The 19,472-nt window shown below is 49.0% G+C and overlaps 1 protein-coding gene across 4 annotated transcripts in view; it reads left to right on the top strand.

The window, feature by feature from the left end:
- The window catches only part of LOC102463522 (adhesion G protein-coupled receptor E3-like), a 61,858-nt gene extending 45,585 nt beyond the window's left edge, over nucleotides 1-16,273 (top strand). Inside the window, exons 14-21 of one of the 4 annotated variants that reach the window (XM_075902273.2) lie at nucleotides 670-840; nucleotides 1,356-1,550; nucleotides 7,258-7,490; nucleotides 8,537-8,603; nucleotides 8,865-8,956; nucleotides 11,716-11,872; nucleotides 12,291-12,398; nucleotides 13,732-14,627. In XM_075902273.2, the coding sequence (XP_075758388.2) occupies nucleotides 670-840; nucleotides 1,356-1,550; nucleotides 7,258-7,490; nucleotides 8,537-8,603; nucleotides 8,865-8,956; nucleotides 11,716-11,872; nucleotides 12,291-12,398; nucleotides 13,732-13,752 (1,044 nt within the window). In that variant the 3' untranslated portion in view covers nucleotides 13,753-14,627. Of the gene's footprint in view, nucleotides 1-669; nucleotides 841-1,355; nucleotides 1,551-7,257; nucleotides 7,491-8,536; nucleotides 8,604-8,864; nucleotides 8,957-11,715; nucleotides 11,873-12,290 lie in introns of all 4 variants that reach the window. The other 3 variants (XM_089774840.1, XM_089774839.1, XM_075902272.2) reach the window with 3 other exon arrangements.
- The last annotated feature ends 3,199 nt before the right edge of the window (nucleotides 16,274-19,472 follow it).

Genomic DNA, 19,472 nt, shown 5'->3' on the forward strand with positions numbered 1-19,472 from the left:
CCCAGTCCAACCCAGCCTCACTGGAGCTGCCCCGGCCTGCAGAGAGGAACCTTGCACCAAGCCCAGAGCTGCTGTGGAGGTAGAGGACTGGGGAGAGCCCTCTCTCCTGGGGGAACCTATACTCAAAACCCCTCATCTCCAGCCCCACCCTGCACCTTCAGCCTGAGCCTCCTTTCAGTTCAAATCTCTCAGCCCCCCCCCCCCCCAAACTGTCCATGTGCAGACAGATTTTTGTTATGTGCCCCAATACTGAGGTGACATATCTCCCTATAGGTGACATAAAATTCATTCTGCCCCGGACATACAAAAGTAAAGGCCACACTGGTCCCAACCTGTCTGTCAAACTCTGGATCATAGAATCATAGAACCACAGAGCTGGAAGAGACCTCAGGAGTCATCAACTCCAGCCCCCTGCCCAAGGAAGGACCAACCCCAACTAAATCAACCCGGCCAGGGCTTTGTAAAGCCGAGACTTAAACACTTCTAGGGATGGAGACTCCACTACTTCCCTAGGGAACCCAGCCCAGTGCTTCCCCACATTCCTAGTGAAATAGTTTTTCCTAATATCCAAACTGGACCTCTCCCACCACAACTTGAAACCATTGCTCCGTGAGCATGAGCTAAACTAGTGTGTGGTGCTGACATTGTTGCTGCAATTTCTGTTTTCAGAGAATGAATAAGGAAGAGAAGAGCATTTGTGTTTTCTGGGATGTCGCTGGCAACCACGGCAACTGGTCCGAAGAGGGCTGTGAGCTGCTCACTACAAACAGCACACATACCACCTGCACCTGTAACCACATGTCCATCTTTTCCATCCTGATGGGCAGGAATGCCAACCAGGTATTTCAAGCATCTGCCAAAGCTCCTGGTCCACATGCAGAAATCTGGGGTTGCATTCGCCCAGACAAAAACCCGCAGGGAATTTCAAGAGAGCACCCAAGCCCTTGGACACCCAAGCTGAAGGCCTGTAGCACAGAAAGGAAAGGAGCGGTGTCTCGTGCTGTGAATTGTTCCAATGGCTGGAGCCAGCCGCTAGTCATGATCCCCTGCACTTTACCGGCCTGTTAGACGTCCTACAGACTGGCTTATATCCTGTGCAACCCAATATTTGATCCAATCTGTTCGCAGTCACTATTAAATCCAGAGAACCACGTAATTGTCTGGGGCTGCAAACTCCAGACCTGCGCTGTTTGTGCCTCTGTGTTTTCTAGTGGGAGGGGCAGGGCATGGAGGGGATCCCCACCAATGGAGCTGGAGCTCCAATTGCCATGGGAAACTATCCGGGTATTTCAGAGAGCCTGTTCCTACAGCGCAATTTGCAAGATTTTCTCTGGCTTTAATTTTTCCTTTTGCAGAATGACGTTGTCCTGAGCATCATCACCCACGTGGGCCTGTCCATCTCCCTGCTGTGCCTCTTCCTTGCCATCCTCACCTTCCTCCTGTGCCGCTCCCTCTGGAACGTCAGCACCTCCCTCCACCTGCAGCTCTGCCTCTGCCTCTTCCTGGCCGACCTGCTCTTCCTCACCGGGATGGACAAAGCCAAGGATAAGGTTGGAAAATCATCGCAAATGCACCTCCCCCACTTTTCTCTGTCTTGCCTGTTTAGATTGTAAGTTCTTTGGTGCAGAACTCTCACCTGGGGGGTGGGTACCTCACGGAATGGTACCTGAGCAGCTGGCCTGAGCTGCTGCCTGAGGGGCTCATGTTCCCAGATACAGCGTAACGCCCCCTCCCATCCCCGGCTGTGTGGTTGTACAGTGCTGAGCCCCAGGGCTCCTGGAACTTGTTTGGGGCCCTGGGGTGCGACTGTAATGAAATAACGAGGGGGAATGGGATGCACATGAAGCCCCTTCCTTGGAAGGCAGGGGGAAGAGATTCATAGAATCATAGATCACTAGGACTGGGAGGGACCTCGAGTCCAGTCCCCTGCCCTCATGGCAGGACCAAACACTGTCTAGACCATCCCTGATAGACATTTCTCTAACCTCCTCTTAAATATCTCCAGAGATGGGGATTCCACAACCTCCCTGGGCAATTTATTCCAGTGTTTGACCACCCTGACAGTTAGGAACTTTTTCCTAATGTCCAACCTAAACCTCCCTTGCTGCAGTTTAAGCCCATTGCTTCTTGTTCTATCCCCAGAGGCCAAGATGAACAAGTTTTCTCCCTCCTCCTTATGACACCCTTTTAGATTCGTCCCCCCCCCCCCCAGTCTTCTCTTTTCTAAACTAAAGAAACCCAGTTCTTTCAGCCTTCCCTCATAGGTCATGTTCTCTAGACCTTTAATCATTCTTGTTGCTCTTCTCTGGACCCTCTCCAATTTCTCCACATCTTTCTTGAAATGCGGTGCCCAGAACTGGACACAATACTCCAACTGAGGCCTAACCAGCGCAGAGTAGAGCGGAAGAATAACTTCTCGTGTCTGGCTCATGACACACACAAGAGGGAGCTTGGAGAACCAGACAGACCTTCCCAAGAGATGACAGGGGTTGTGGGCAGGACAGCAAATAAGGGACAATGGAATCGGTGCCAGCTCCGTGGGTGCTCTTCAAGGGGGCTGTTTCGGAAGAGTGGGCGGGACTCCTGGCTGGGGAAGGGAGGGGCAGAGGAGTAATTTATGGCATCCAAGTAGTTTTCCCTCAGTCCCTATTGTCAGAGGAATGGGAAGAAAAACAAGACGCATCCTGGTGCACACGGCTACTCCCTCCGCCCTGCTCTCCCAAAACAGCACCCTTGGTGCTCTGGGGCTGGAATACCCAGGGAAAAAACCATAGTGGGTGCTCAACACCCACCGACAGGCTCCACAGATTGACATCTCAGGGGTTTCCCTAAACCCCCCATGAGGGGGTATACCCCCCTCTGAATTTCTGCAACATCCCCTCAGTTTTGTGAACTATGGTGCCGTACAGCCCACCTTCACCCTCACAGTCTCATCCCTCATTGGCCCTGATACCCCCCTTGTATATTTGAACACCCCCCCCCCCAATTTCAGTTCCTGGGGAGGCTACTGACCTGCCTGCCTGCCAGATCAGCTGTCCAGTGGCAGGCCAGAGGCTCTTGGGAGGGAGGGACAGGAAGAGGTGGAGCCTTTTGTGGCAGGGGTGGAGTAGGGGCAGGGCCTGGGACAGAGCAGGGGTCTAGCTCTCCTGGGAAAATAAAAACTCAGCATCTCCAGACAAGGGTAGAGACTCAGGTGACAGCCAGGAGTGGAAAACGGAGCCAGGCATGAGGCCGGGCAGGTGGGGTCTTGCAGGGATCAGGAGAGGAGCGTGGACGGATGGCGCAGGGAGTTTGCTGGAGGGATGGAGGCGCACACAGAACTGCTGGTGCGGGCAGGGCATTCAGACTGTGAGCCAAGGCACGTGCGATGCACCAGTCCTAAATCAGGGGCGTTGGTTTTGCCCCTGGGAGCCTTCACATGCCTGGTAGTATTGTGTCCAGCACAAATGAAATGGTGCAGATTCAGATCTTCCTTCTGCTAGCTTGACACCACCGGCCTCCGTGGAGATACCCCAGGTTTACACCAGCATCAGTGAAATCAGAGTCTGGCTCCAGAGTTTCAGTATCTCTGGGCTTCAGCTCCCCGGCCATAAGAGGGACCCTGGACTAGAAATCAGCTCCACAACCACAAACAGCTGAAGCTGCACTTTTGGGCGGATGCTCATTTCCCACTGTGGAAAAGTGCCTTTGGCCCACCGGTGGAATCCACACAGCCGTCAATGGGTGCTGACTCTCGGGGGGAGGACAGTGCATATGCTGAAACCAGTGTGTCCCTGGTTTACTTCAAACACTCCTCACCCAGAGTCCTGGCCAGAGCAAATATTGTAATTCAGTATCCAACGTGTGTGCAACACCCCTGCCCTCTGCTGGGTGGGGTCAGAATTGCCACAATTTTTAAACAAACAATAAACTTAAACTTTTGTGGGCACAGCCCACTTCTTCAGATGTCTGGAGTTTCTTCAGATATGACTCCAGACATCTGAAGAAGTGGGCTGTGCCCATGAAAGCTCATGATACCATCTCCATGTTTTGTTGGTCTATAAAGGGCTACCAGACCATTTGTTGTTTTTTGAGTTTATCCTGTCCAGACTAACTTGGCTACCCCCCTGAAACAACTATTCTAAGCATTTATTTGAGTTATAATAGTTGCTGACTGGACTCAACTGAGGTCCAGGCACCACTGTGCTGGGCACTGCATCTATAGCAAGAGAAAGTTGGTGCCCTAAAGAGCTCATGGTCTAAGCAGCTTGAGATAAACCATGGGGGACAGCATGATTGCGCAGGTGGTGTCACAGAGAGAGCTTTGGTTTCTTCAAGCACGGGACTCTGTTCCGGGCACAAGGATTGTTAGGAAGAGATGGAATCCACCTAACAAAGAGAGGAAAGAGCATCTTTGCAGGCAGGCTTGCAAACCTAGCAAGGAGAGCTTTAAACTAGGTTTCTTGGAGGTTGGTGACCAAAACCCTGAAAGGAGTGAGGAAGTCGGATACTGGAAAGAAATGCAAAGAGGAATGAGCAACAAAGGAGGACCCCTGATTCGAATGGAGAGGGTAGGGTGATCAACTGGTTATCTGAGGTATTTGTACACCAATGCGAGAAGTCTAGGTAACAAACAGGAAGAAATGGAGGCCCTGGTCCAGTTCAAGAACTACGATTTGATTGGGATAACAGAGACTTGGTGGGATGACTCACATGACTGGAGCACTGTCATGGAAGGGTATAAACTGTTCAGTAAGAACAAGCAGGGGAGAAAAGGAGGTGGAGTTGCATTGCATGTAAGAGAGCAGTATGATTGCTCAGAACTTCAATATATAGAGGGAGAAAAGCCTGTTGAGAGTCTATGGGTCAAGGTTAGAGGTGTAAGCAACAGCAGAGATGTTCTGGTTGGTGCCTGCTACAGGGCGCCGGATCAGATGGATCATGAGATGGTAGATTTCAGGATCCTGACCAAAGAAAGAAAAGAGGGTAGTAAAATACACACCTTGGACTTCAGAAAAGGAAACTTTGACTCCCTCAGAGACATGATGGGCAGAATCCCCTGGGATGCTAACAGGAAGGGGAAAGGAGCCCAGGAGAGCTGGCAGTATTTTAAAGAAGCCTTATTGAAGGCACAGAAAGAAACCATTCTAATGCGTAGCAAGAGAAGCAAACATGATAGGAGACTGGATTGGCTTACAGGGGAAATCCTTGGTGAACTTAAGCACAAAAAGGGAGTTTACAAAATGTGGAAACTTGGATCGATGACTAGGGAGGGGTATAAATATATAGCTCAACAATGCAGAGGAGTTATCAGGAGGGCAAAAGTGCAATTGCGACTCATAAGAGATATGAAGGGGAACAAGAAAGGTTTCTACCGGCATGTTAGCAAGAAGAAGGTGATCAGAGAGGGTGTGCGGCCCCTACTGGATGAAGGAGGTAACCTAGTGACAGATGATATGGGGAAAGCTGAAGTACTCAATGCTTTCTTTGACTCTGTCTTCATGGAGGTCAGCTCCCAGACTAATGTGCTAAGTGATGCAATATGGGACAAAGGTAGACAGCCCTTGGTGGGGAAAGAACAGGTTGGGAACGATTTTAAAAAGCTAAACTTACATAAATCCACTGGTCCAGACTTAATACATCCGAGAGTACTGAGGGTATGTCTACACTACCCTCCTAGTTCGAACTAGGAGGGTAATGTAGGCATACCGCACTTGCAAATGAAGCCCGGGATTTGAATTTCCCGGGCTTCATTTCCATAAGCGGGGAGCCGCCATTTTTAAAACCCCGCTGGTTCGAACCCCGTGCAGCGCGGCTACACGGGGCACGAACTAGGCTTCCTAGTTCGAACTACCATTACTCCTCATTTCACGAGGTTCAAACCAGCGGGGTTTTAAAAATGGCGGCTCCCCGCTTATGCAAATGAAGCCCAGGAAATTCAAATCCCGGGCTCCATTTGCAAGTGCGGTATGCCTACATTACCCCGTTAGTTCGAACTAGCGGGGTAGTGTAGACATACCCAGAGGGAGTTGGCAAATGTCATTGAGGAGCCTTTGGACATTGTCTTTGAAAAGTTGTGACAATCAGGAGAGAGCCCAGATGATTGGAAAAAGAAAAATGTAGTGTCCATCTTTAAGAAAGGGAAGAAGGGCGATCCAGGGAACTATAGTCTTACTTCAGTCCCTGGAAAAATCATAGAGGGGATCCTCAAGGATTCCATTTTGAAGCACTTGGAAGAGAGGAAGGTGATTAGGAATAGTCAGCATGGAATCATGAAGGGCAAATTCTGCCTGGCCGGTGTGATTAGCTTCTATGATTAGGTAACTGTCTCTGTGGATGTGGGAAAGTCTGTGTATGTGATATACCTTGACGTTAGCAAAGCTTTTGACACAATATTCTTGCCAGCCAGTCAAGGGAATGTGGATTGGATAAATGGACAGTAAGATGGATAGAAAGCTGGCTGGAAGGTCAGGCCCAGTGGGTCGATGTCAGGATGGCAGTTGGTTTCTAGCGGAGTGCCCCAAGGTTCGGTTCTGGGACCAGTTTTGTTCAAAATCTTTATTAATTATCTGGATGGATGACAGAACAAGGAACAAAGGTCTCAAATTGCAGTAGGAGAGGTCCAGGATGGATATTAGGAAAAACTATTTCACTAGGAGAGTGGTGAAGCACTGGAATGGGTTCCCTAGGGAAGTAGTGGAGTCTCCATCCCTAGAGGTGTTTAAGTCTCGGTTTGACAAAGCCCTGGCTGGGTTGATTTAGTTGGGATTGGTCCTGCCTTGGGCAGGGGGCTGGACCTTATGACCTCCTGAGGTCTCTTCCAGCTCTGTGGTTCTATGACAAAATTCTATTTATCCACATTTTATGGAAGAGGATCTGAGGCGGAGGGAGAGGAATTGACTTGCTCGCACATGAAGTCAGTGGCAGGGCTGGGAACTGAACTCAGATTTCTGAAGCAGCTTTATCACAGGAGCAGCTTGTCTCACAAGGGCCAATAGCCTCTAATATTAGCCTCTAATGGAGATTCTCTTTCAGCTCATGAAGTAGGGGCACCTGCTTTTGGACCAGGATGATCTGAGTTCCTCTCTCTACTGCTTTGATGAAGTAAAGCAGCCACTGTATGCCAGGTGTAGTCCTACATGGCAGAGGGGTTTGTTAAATATTTCACAATTTTTGGGTGCTATTTTCTCCCCAGCTTGAGGACACGTCAAATAACTGTTGCTTTCACTGCCATAACGAGCTACATGCCAGAGTTGCTGAGTTCTCTGTCACCTCCAGGGCTGTGCGGTCATTGCTGGCCTGCTACACTACCTCTTCCTGGCCTGCTTCACCTGGATGTTCCTGGAGGGGCTGCACCTCTTCCTCACTGTCAGGAACCTGAAGGTGGTGAATTACACCAGTGCCAGCCGGTTCAAGAAGAGATACATGTACCCATTCGGCTATGGATTCCCAGCTCTGATCGTGGCTATTTCTGCTGCAGCAAATTCTAAAGGCTATAGAACTTCCCAGCCGTAAGTGCAATATCCATCCCCGGGGGAGAGCAGGTATCTCTCAACTTATCTGATGAATTGCAGAGAGCAAATGTATTCTGCGATACCTGCCTCTTCAGATGTTTTACACAACACCCAGTCAACCTGTGGAACTCCTTGCAGGGGACTTTGTGAAGGGCCAGAATTTAACAAGGCTAAAAAACTCTGCAGATAAATTCATGGAGGGAATGTCCATCAATGGCTATTAGCCAAGATAGGTAGGGATGATGTACCCAGCCTGTATTCGTTGGAAGCTACGAATGGGTGACAGGGGATGGATCACTTGAGGAGTCCTTTTCTGTTCCTTCCCCCTGCGGCATCTGGCATTGGCCACTGTCCAAAGACAGGATACTGGGCTAGATGGTACGACCCAGTGTGGATGTTCTTATGTTCTTACAAAACTAGTTTCTCTAAGCTAGGTTTATGAGACTGACATAAAGGGAAGCAGGCAGCGTTCACCCTCCCCAAGAAAAGAGATGCCAGACTTGCAGGGAAGACCAAACTTATTTGTGTACATACGAGTGTATTCTGCTTTTACATGTCTAGCCGCCGGTGTGCAGGCCATAAAGCTGTTGAGAAAGTGCAATTGTTATCCCCAGACTCTAAAAATCCTCACTCCTGCCCCAGACAGCCCAGTTGGGTCTCATGCCAGTCTCCCAGCTCCCCCAGAATCCCCAACTGGGTTATGCAACAGGCTCCTGCCTCCCTCCCACTCTTCACAGTGCACTGGACTCCTGGCCCTTCACCCCCTGCAATGCACCAGGACTCTCTGATCCTATGGTTCTTCCACACCATGAATGTTGCTGGCCCAGAGAGTTCCAGTTTATAGAGGTGCAACCAGTATTTCATTTTCTCTCTCCCAGGCCCCAGTTCCGAAAGGCACCTGTGTCAGGGCTCTTCTGAATTAAGACCTTAGTTTTATTGTTCCCATTTCTCCGAGATAGCAACTCTGGTAACCCCAAGAGGAGAATTCACTTTCTTTTATTGCCAGGAGTAATCTGTTACCTTTTTGTCATCTTACCTTTTAGTTGCTGGCTTGAAACAGATAATGGCTTTCTGTGGAGTTTTCTTGGACCAGTCTGCCTTATTATTTTGGTGAGTCATTATTTTTCATTTCTGTGGGGAGCCAGAATAATGTCCAGAGTTGTTTTATCAGGACTAACAAAAGGTCTGGAAGGGACATAATACCCCGTTCTTCAGGGTTTTAACCAATCTGCATCTATCAAAGGCCAAAAGGAGACCTTATAAGGGACTGATTTTATCACTTCCTCTGAGCATCTGGTACTGATACAGAGGTAAGATACTGGACCGGATGGACCTGGGGTCTGATCCACTCAACTTGTGTTGTTTCCACAGATTAATTGTACATTTTTTATCACAACCCTCTGGATCCTGAGAGACAAAATCTGCTCCCTCAATTCGGATGTGTCTACCGTCAAAAACACAAGGTATGAAAGCACTAACCCTGTCAAGAGGTCGAGTTAGCCTTCTGTGGGGGGATGGGTCTTCTGTCAAGTAAAGTAAAGAAATACCTGAAAAACAATTAATAGTCTTTCAGCATGTAGAGAGTAGCAATGGTATCATGAGCTTTCGTGGGCACAACCCACTTCCTCAGAGAAAGAAAGGTCATGATACCATCTACATGTACATCAGAGTGGTTTAGGCTGCTAGTCTGGGCTTTGGGGGAGACGTGCATTTAACTTCTTGCCCTAGCACAGACTTCCTGTGTGACCTTGGCCAAGTTATGGTGGCTACGTCTACACTGCAGGCTTCTTGCGCAAGAAGCTTCTTGTGGAAGAGATTTTCCGGAAAAAACTGCCTGCCCAAGTGCGTGTCCAAACTCCAAAAGCACAGTGGAAAAGCGATGCGCTTTTGCGCAAGAGATTGTCCTGACTGCACGGACGCTTTCCTGTAAGAAAGCCTTGATTGCCATTCACAGAATGGCCACCAGGACACCTGTGCTTGTTTCGATAGGCTGCTTTTTGCGCAAAAACCCTGTTTCCTGTCCACACACACTTTTTTGTGCAAGAACGCTTGCGCAAAAACGTGTTATTCCTCATTGAAAGAGGAATACCTACACCTTCATCTCCTTTACAAACTGATTGGAAACCACCACAATAACAGCCCTGCAAGGCGAACTCTACGTTTGAGAGAAGCCATGGCTTGCCATTAAAGATTTGGTTCCCTCGTTCTTACACAGACTCATGATATGGACTAGAACAGCTGAGCTATGTAACGGTTTGTTGTGTACCTGATACTGTAGCATGGGAGAGTGCAGTGCAGACTGATGGGCCCAGACTCTAAAGCCAGTTTTGTGCAGAGCCATACCAGGCAGATCCAGACTTTGTCTCACTTCACTGGTTGCAGCAGAGTTACGAATTTGACCTCAGTTCATTGATAGATACTGGATAGCACCCAGCATTGTAGCACCCTGCGCCTTGCTCTGTCTCTGATCACCAGTGTAACACTGACCAAGTCAATCTTCCTCTAGTTCCTCTCACATTGTTTTGTAGTCCAGGCAGTGAGCACATACTCATGGAATATGAATTGTTACAGAATAAGGATAAAGGGCAAGTGCCTAAGGAAAAAGTAGCAAAAGTGCAAAAAATCTGGAGGCTGACACCTATAAAAATAGCACTTGTGCTAACTGCTTAAGCAAGACCTTCCAGGTGATGTAGAAGTAGATGCGCAACACGTTAGCACAGACTAGTAAACCATAAATCTTAAGTTAAAAATGACACCAGGTTTCACAAGTGTTGCAAACTGCTGATTGGTAACAGCAAAAAGGCCATTTGTACCAGTTTAAAATATTTTTAAAGATGGACATCAGCAAATGCCTCACGACAGGCACTCATCCAAATAACATGTGTCAGACAGTTTAACCTAGTTGATATATTAAACTAATCAATTAGAACATCCTAACATCATAAAGGTAAGCATCTGAAATATGGTTTAAAAACTAGGCAAACAAGTGCTTAAAAACCACCAACACACAGAACACATCTAACCTGAGATCCAGCTGTTAAAATACTTCAGGAGTCTGCCAGAGACAAGCAAAAACCTGTCTCAGGCCTTAAAGCTCTCCTTGGGTACGTCTACACTTGTACCCTCTTTCGAGAGAAGGATGTAAATGCAGACATTTAAAATTGTAAATGAAGCTGAGATTTAAATATCCTGTGCTTCGTTTGCATATTTGCGGGTGGGCGCTATTTTGAAATACTGTATTTCGAAATAATGCTATTTAGACGTGGTTATTTCAGAAGAAAACCCTTCTTCCGAAATAACCGGTAAACCTTGTATGAAGAATCAGGGTTATTCCAAAACAACTTCTTCTGAAAGTGACCATCCACACTGCAAAAGTGCATTAAAAAAGTGATCTGCTTTTTTGAAAGAGAGTGTCCAGACCAAATGTAAGCCCTCTCTCATGTAAGCTGTTATTACTATGGGCAGAATGGCCATCAGGGTACCTGTGCTTTTTCCTCTTTCCTCTTCTTCCGAAAGAACTCCCTCTTCCGCATCCACACACGCCTTTTTGCAAAAGAGCTCTTTCTGAAAAAGGTTTCTTCCTCATAGAATGAGGAATAGCAAGGCTGGGAAAACCTCTCTGTTCGAAAAGAACGCGCTTGCAGTATAGACGCAAAAAAAAAAAAAAAAAAACCTGTTCTGTCGATTCACTGTCAATTTTCTTGCGCAAAACGCACTTGACGTGTGGACACTGCAAGTTTTTGTGCAAAAATTCTGCAGTGTAGGCAGCTGTAGTATCTCCATGCTCTGGTTCTCCAGCTGGAAAATGGGGAGAAGATCACTTTCTTACCATCAGTGCAAGAAGGTTGCTGCCACACCCTCTAGCATGAAAGGAGGTTTCTGTCCGACGCAGGGTTACAATTTGGTTCAGTGACTCTCAATACCTACACTCTGCAAATAGTTCAAGCATGCCAGTCTGTCCTATGCAAATAGTTCCAGCACCCTACTCTGTCCGGCCTCACCGAGTGGGTGTGAGAGTAAATACACTAAAGAGCCTGGTATCAGAAATAAAACCCTGATTTGTACAGTTGTTCTGCAAACAGGTCCCATCAAGAAGCATTTCCCACCAGTGTCTATCGGAGACTTTTTGAATAGTGGCTACCTGGAGGGCATTCGCTACTTCAAGCCTGCCCACCCCTTTGCACAGGGTTGTAATGGGATCTCTTCATTTGCTTGAATCCAGGTTGCTGACATTTAAAGCAGTTGCCCAGCTTTTCATCCTGGGCTGCACTTGGAGTTTTGGGCTCCTACCTGGCAAGGTCATGGCGTATTTATTCACCATTGTCAACAGCCTGCAGGGAGCCTTCATCTTCCTGGTGCACTGTCTCCTCAATCGCCAGGTAAAGCCCAGGGCCTGTCGCCTGTTCAGCTCAGCAGCTCCATTAATGCTCAGTTAATCTTTAGCTGAGCGAGGTGCCACTGGAGGGGACAGGATGCCATGCCAAGTGGCATGGGTTCAATCCACATTAAAGACCTGAGGCAGGTTAGCTGTACCATGTAGTTTGGTGGTAGCTGCATCAATTTGCATTTGCTAGTTTGGACTTTGCAACCTGATGAACAGAATTTGGCTCATTTCAACGAGGGGCTGAGAGCGTCTCATCCCACTGCCCATGTGGGGATTTGGGGTGGGGAAGTTGGTCACGAGAATTCCAGTCCTTTGGCTCTGTTGGGACATAGAAGGGAGGGCTGTTCAACTGTGCACGCATCTCATGGGTCATTGGTTACCTGAGCCAATGGGTGTGCTCCTTATTTTTCTAGGTGAGAGAGGAGTACAAGAGATGGATTCAAAGGATTGAAAAACCCAGCACCAGAACTACGACATTTGAGATCTCGATGTCAGCTGCCCCCCTTAGCACTGGAATTGTGGTACTCTTCTCTTTTTCCAACACTGCCATGTGACACACATACATGGAACAGGGTCTCCTTTTAGCAGCCTCATTGCTGAGTATCTGGGCCTGCTGCTGGTGGGGGAGAAGCAAGAGGGGCACTTTCCCAAGGGCCCGGCAATTAAAAAGTACCCAGGGCCCAGCAGCTCCCACAAAAGTTCTGCCAAAAAAGGATCTCTTGATTCAAAGACTCTTCTGATATTTTCCATGCAGGTTCTGGGGCTGGATTCCCAGGACATGGATCCTGCTTAGGGCATATGAAATGTGTCTTCGAATCAAGAGATGCTGCTGCAGCTTTTTCCCAGAAGGCAGGTCGGGTCGAGGAAAGTGAGGGGAGGCTCGGTGAGGCTGCTCTGAGTTTCACCCAGAAGGTGGTGGATAGGACTGGGCCAGCACAGGGGTCTTCTGGAAGGATGGTGGGGGGAGAGGGGCTTGTGGTCCAGCAGAGCAAAGGGAGCAGAGGGACCATTGATTTCTGCCTTGGCCCCAGAATTGCTGGTGGTGGTCTGGTGAGTGTCAATCTTCTGTAGCAAATGACCAAAACTGTTATTGGTCAACACAATAATATCAGGGTGTGTGTGAAAGCCCTCCCATGATTCCCCGCCTTCCTGGTGGTCCACAGCTTGAGCTCAGCATCCCTCCTTCCCCCAGCAGTGGGGGGCGCATACTGGTGCTGCACCCTCCCCCTCCAACCTCCCTCCGCCAGCATGGTTGGAGCGCCAGCACCAGATTCCCACTGAGGGAGGAAGAGAAAGCCCCGAACCTTGCTGCTGAATCTGGTATGCTGGGAAGAAATGCTCCCCTTCCCCCTCCCCCTCTACCCGTTGGGGGAACAGCAGCATGTGCACCTCCAAGTGACTGGTGCTTTGTGGTAGTCCAGCTGAGAATGGAACAGGAGTATTGGTCCCATGCAGACCTGGGAGAATCCCATGTGCCTTGAGTTCCTATGCTGACCAACAGAGAATTTTTTTAATAGGACCCTCCCTCCACATTTCCTTCCTGGGGTCTCTTGTGAGCTCCTGGGAGCTCTCCACATGGCATGGGCAGACGCTGGCTTTTGAAATATCATCACTTACATTACAGGATCAGAAGAGATTTCTGAACAAGACTGAGACTGAATCTTCATTTGTTCAGAGGGCTGGTCCCATCTGTGAGGGTCAGCACGGCCAGGAATTTCTCCTAGTTCCTTTGCCCCTACAGGAAAAGAACCCAGGAGCTCTGTCTATTGCGTTCTAGAGCAAGTCCCCCTCTTCCACATTAAACACTCACTCAGTGGCCTTGACCATGTCATCACATCTTTGCTTTCTTTCCAGGAAAGGGATAAGTCCTCCTGAAAAGAGGAGACGCTTATTGCATGTGGGGTGAAAATCAACTCTTGCTCCATTGCTAGAGCACAAGTCCCCTCCTTTGCTGGAAGAGGAAGCTGCTGATCTTCAGTGTCCTCTGATAGCTGCTACTCTATGGCTTCTCCTTGTATGGGAGTAGGGGAAGGCTGAATCTCATGTGTTTTACCATTTTATTGCTTCCCGCAAGTGGCTGCATTCTCCTCGCTAAAGTCTCGAATGAGGGGCTGGCTGCTCTAATTGAAGTCAGCTAGAGTTTTCCCATCGGTGCTCCCGCTCCCACTGAAGTCAAAGAATCAGCAAATCCTTCCAGTTAATAAAAGGTGGAAAAAATGACTTCGTTTCCCAACCTTCTCCAAACATAGAACTTGGGCCAACTTCTCATCTAAGTTCAGACTGAAATCAATCCGGAATTAATTAAATCAACGGAGTTAGTCTGGATTCACACCCATATAGCTGTTCTCCGGGGAGCCGCCTACCTGCCAAGCACCAGCTCCTGCCCTCCACCGCCCGTGTAAATATGTAACCGATAACATTTTCAGTGGATATATGTTACAAAAATAAATGCATTTTAACATCTGTAATACTTTAATAATCCTTCCATTGGCATTGAATGGTGAAGAAATCACCCTAAGTAAATATTAGAACTTGTTGACTTGAGGTACATAATTTATGGGCTTATGCAACATAACTTACATTGTCCTGTAGTATTAATGTAGGCGGGGGGCTGACAGCCACTGTGAGCCCCAGGACAAGGTGTAGGGGGGCCAGCTCTGCACCCCAGAATGGGTAGGGGGCGTGGGCCCAGCCAGCATCAGCACCACCTAGGTCATGATGCTGGGGCCCCATGCAACTCCCAGAGCAGTGCTCTGGTGATTCAAAGGGGCCTGGGACTACTGTAGCCTTGGGCCCTTTAGTATCTCCCTGGATCCCCTTTGCCCCCACTCCACCATTGGTGGACCTGAGTTTAGGCTAGGCCTAGTTCCTCAGAAAGGAGCATCTCAGACAGTAGTTAAGAGACTGTCAAACAAGGGCTCAAAACTCTCCCCAGTGCAAGACAAAGGGACGCTCTTAAAAGGCAAACCCTACACAATACTTTTCCGGTCCTTTCTGTGGTTAGCTTGTCCCTGTATCTCGAAGACAGGGAGGATTTGTAGTGGTGTGTTTGCCATTGGTACTAAGCAGGCTGAGCTCTCTGGATACCAGACCTGGTTTAAAAGGGGTTTGTGTTGAATGGTGACTGGGTTGTGTTAACACCCTTGGCCTCTTAGTCTAGGTAAATTAATACAATTTAGGGGGAGTTGGGTTATGTGGGAGGGAAATTCCAGGAGAATATGAAGGGGGTGTTGTGGGAAAGTGGGAGTGGAAGCAGGGACAGGTGGCAGGAGAAGAGAGATATGGAGGGTGAGCAGGTGCTGAGGGGAATGAGGCACCAAGGATACTGAGACACTGAGCCAAAAAGGGGTAAGCAACCTGCAGGGTAAATGACCCAAATTCTACTGTTAAAGGTCTGTTAGGAAAGCATGTACATGGTAATTAGGGCTTTTGCTTCAATGGCTTGCAAATGGATTGCAAAGCCATGTTTAAAGTCTAGGGCTTTGGCATGCAGAGTCCTGTGGCACCTTAGGGTCTGTCTACACTACAGCGCTAATTTGAACTAACTGATTTCAAATTAGTTAATTCGAAATAAGCTAATTTGAAATGACGCATCTAGACCCAAAAACTAATTCACATTAGAGTTTTGCTAATTTGAAATAGTGCGTCCACACTGATTGGATGCTGGGTCGCATTTAAGTGAAGCTGAAACCGGTTCCAGCAGGGCATCAGGTCAGTACTTGCTTTGTGTGGCTGCTGTCTGAGGCTCATGCTTAAAGGGACCCCCCTGGACAGCCGGTCCTCAGCTTTTCCGCTTGCTTGCCTACCTCGCCGACGGACAGCAAAGCGTTTTCTTCTCTGCCTGCCTGTGTCGGTGGTTCCCATTGGGGATGCCACCGCAGTTGGCACCATGGAGCCAGAACTCGCCTGGAAATGCTACTCCAGTTTTTGGACTTGCTGCTGCAAGGCTGCCAGCAATGGCTGGAGGCTGCCTAGCACCATCTGGTGCACATCAGCCCCCTACCTCTCCCCCTGGCCTCCCTGGGGGGTCGTGGAAGAGCCGCAGCAGCGCCCGGATGCCAGTGTGGACACTGGATGCCGCATCTGGTATCTGGACACCAGCAGCGACTGGTGGGACTGCATCGTCCTGGAGCGCTGGGGAGACCAACAGTGGACCCAGAACTTCAGGATGAAGAAGGACATCTTCCTGGAGCTCTGCGAGTGGCTCGCCCCTGCTCTGCGGCGATGGGACATCCCCCTCCAGAAGCGTGTGGCCATTGCCTTGTAGAAGCTCTCCACATCGGACAGCTACCGATCCATCGGGAACCAGTTCGGCATGGGGAAATCCACCATCGGAGCAATGCTCATGCAGGTACGGCACTCACCGGACACTGGGCAGAGGGGGAGGGGGGCTGCAAGGAGGGGATGGGCTGCCCCAGGGGAAACGGGGGGGAGGAGGTGAAAGTGCCCTGCATGGCAGGGTTCAGTCTGTCCCGGCCGTATTACACGCTGCCCGTGGCAGCCAGGATCGCCGTGGGGATCGTGTCTGGGAGTGGGGCACGGGGCAGTGCCAGGGAATGAACACTCCCAAACACCTGAGTGCCCCAGTGATTCGTGGTTTGGTGTGTCTCTCTGCAGGTGGTCAAGGCCATCAACCGGGTGCTGCTTCGCAGGGCAGTCCGCCTCGCCGACCCTGACGCGGTCATCCAGGGGTTCGGTACCCTCGGCTTCCCCAACTGCAGGGGCCCATCGACGGGACGCACATCCCCATCCATGCCCCGGAACACCAGTCCTTCCAGTTCAACCGTATGGGGTACTTCTCCGTCCTCCTGCAGGCCGTGTGTGACCACCGGGGCCAGTTCACGGACATTAAGACCAAGCTTATGGCAAAGCCCTGCTCTCCCTTAACCCTTCATCCCATAGGTCTATAGGGGGAAAAGACAGTGAAAGCCATTGCTCTTCAATTTCGGCTTCTGTATCTCTAACACACTCAAATGCAGTCTCAGGCATGAGGGAGGCAATTTTGCCACCTACCACTCATAGCACTGACGATGTTTCCCCTTTCCAAGATTTATTTAAAAGAGTTGCCAATGACTTGAATATATCTATGGAGGAAGTTCAGGTTTCTCAGCATGAACTCACTAACATTCTTCAACAAAAAACAGGACTATGTAGCACTTTAAAGACTAACAAGATGGTTTATTAGGTGATGATCTTTCGTGGGCCAGACCCACTTCCTCAGATCAAATAGTGGAAGAAAATTGTCACATATTTAGACCTGTTTTTTGTTTCAGCTACACCAGACTAGCACGGCTACATTTCTATCACTATTTAACATTCTTCAGTCCAGCACAGCAGCAAAAATTGCACTCAATATTAACCCAGCCATCCTGGAGCCTGCTAAAGTTCTGCAGCAAACACCTGCATCCATCCCACCAACATGCAGAAAAGCTGATTGAAAATACTATGGTCCCAATTTCTCTTTACATACCCTCTACCCAATTCCCTTATAGTAGATGCTGCGCAACAGAGAAACAAATAACTACAACTGGAGCTCTCAGACTTGTCCCTTCCCCTTCCTCTTTTCAGCCCCTCCCTGTCCCTAGAGCAGTGTTTCTGAAAGCGTACCGCAGTGACACAGAGAAACACGTTAACTGGCAGCTCTGATTTGTTTACTTACTAGTGCCATGGCCATGGAGCCTTGCGGCTCTCATGGACTCCAATTCACTCTCTGCATCCAAGCAGAGCAGCGGGAAGTGGTGAGCCTACCCATAGTGCTTCCCACAGCTCCCCTTAGCTGCAAAGGAAATACTGCTCTAGAAGATAGTTCCCCTGCTACATGAGCTAGCTTGTCTCCGGGGCTTCTAACAATTCTCCAGCTGACCCATAGGCTAGTTTTTATAATCACTTGCTTCCCAGCAGCCAGTCTCAGCTGGGAAGTGGCTCGTCAGTCACAGGTGAGGCTGGGCCAGCCCCAGCTGCCTGTAAACAATTTACATCTATAACTGTGTGTTGGCAAAGCCCTTGCCTCTCTCACACCCATCAGGTAACCCCTGTGCTTTCCCATCACTCCTGGTGCAAAGAGAATCTGTGCTGGGAAGGGCTGACATCACAGCAAATCACTCCTGCTGCCTGTTCTATTATTGCATGTGATATCTGATGGCCTTCCCCTGCCTCTGGCATTGCATCTCCTCCCTTTCCATGTTATGGAAAACAGTTGCATTCCGGGCACTTGCAGTTGTCCTGGCTCAACCAAACACTGACCTTGTTTTAAGTTAGGACAAGATGCTGCTGCTTATCAAATTCAGTGGTCCTAGCTCTTACCATTTAGGAGGAGTTCTTGATTAAACAGACTCACAGACAGATAGATGCACAAATCTCTAATACATATATACAGACTAGAAAACTTATCTGGCATTGCCTGGCTCCTTCAGGGTACGGATGTAAAATCCCATTTAATTAGTTAACTGTTTAAACATTAAAACTACATCTACATTGGCAAGATTTTGCGCAAATACTTTTAACGCAAGAGTTTTTGCGTTAAAGTATTTGCTCAAGAGAGCGTCTACACTGGAATGTGCTTTTGCGCAAGAGCATCCGTGCAAGTGTAGATGCTCTTTACAAGGAGTTGCGAGAAGCAGGGCTTACAGCAAACCCCAAGAAATGCGAACTGGGTATGCAGCAAACCAAGTACAGTGTTTGGGGTACCTGGTGGGAAATGGAAAGGTACAACCCCACCAAGACAAAACGGACACTCCGGACAAAACTCCAGTTCCTACACCTAAAAAGCAGGTGGGCCTTTTGGGGATTGGCAAGCTATTACCACTGCTTTACCCCCCTTTTTGCCACCCTGGCCACTCTGTTATCAGATCTTACCAAATCCTCAGCACCAAGTGTTGTAAAGTGGACCCCCAAATACCAAAAGGCGTTTCAAACCAGGAAAGACATTCTGGGACAACAACCAGTGCTCCGATGCCCTGACTTCTCTCAATCATTCATCTTGCATGGGGAATGCTTCGACAGTAGGTTTGGGGGCAGTGTTATCTCAGAATTTCCAGAGAGTGGAAAACCATATCCTCTACTTACGCAAAAAGCTGAACCCACGGGAAACCAGATACTCGACCGTAGAATGAGAATGTCTAGCTATTCGCTGGGCAGTAGTAGCGTTGCTCTACTACCTATTGAGAGCCCCATTTCACCTCGTCACAGACCATGCACCATTAAATGGCTACAAGACATGAAGGATACAACCCCCCAGATTACACAGTGGTATCTAGCACTGCATCCATATGCCTTCACAGTGGAGCACTGACCAGGGTCCCAACAGAGGAATGCAGACTTCTTCTCCAGGGCAGCTGCAGATACTGTTTGCAGGGATATCCTGCCTGAAGTTCTCTGAGCGGGGAGGAGTGTGATGGGGCAGACAGAGCCCAGATTTCCCACTGGAGGCCTTTCAGTACCCTGGCCAGCAGCAGGAACAGTGGAGAGGTCCTCCAGGCTGGGCAGAAGGCCAATCAGATTGTGCAGCCAATCAGAGTACTACACAGACCTTATATAGGATGCTATATAAGGATCTGCTAAGTAAAGGCCAGGCAGTTCCCTCCTAGAGCTCAACC

Source organism: Pelodiscus sinensis, chromosome 31 (assembly GCF_052426305.1).
Source record: "Pelodiscus sinensis isolate ZL-2025 chromosome 31, ASM5242630v1, whole genome shotgun sequence".
Lineage (NCBI taxonomy): Eukaryota > Metazoa > Chordata > Testudines > Trionychidae > Pelodiscus > Pelodiscus sinensis.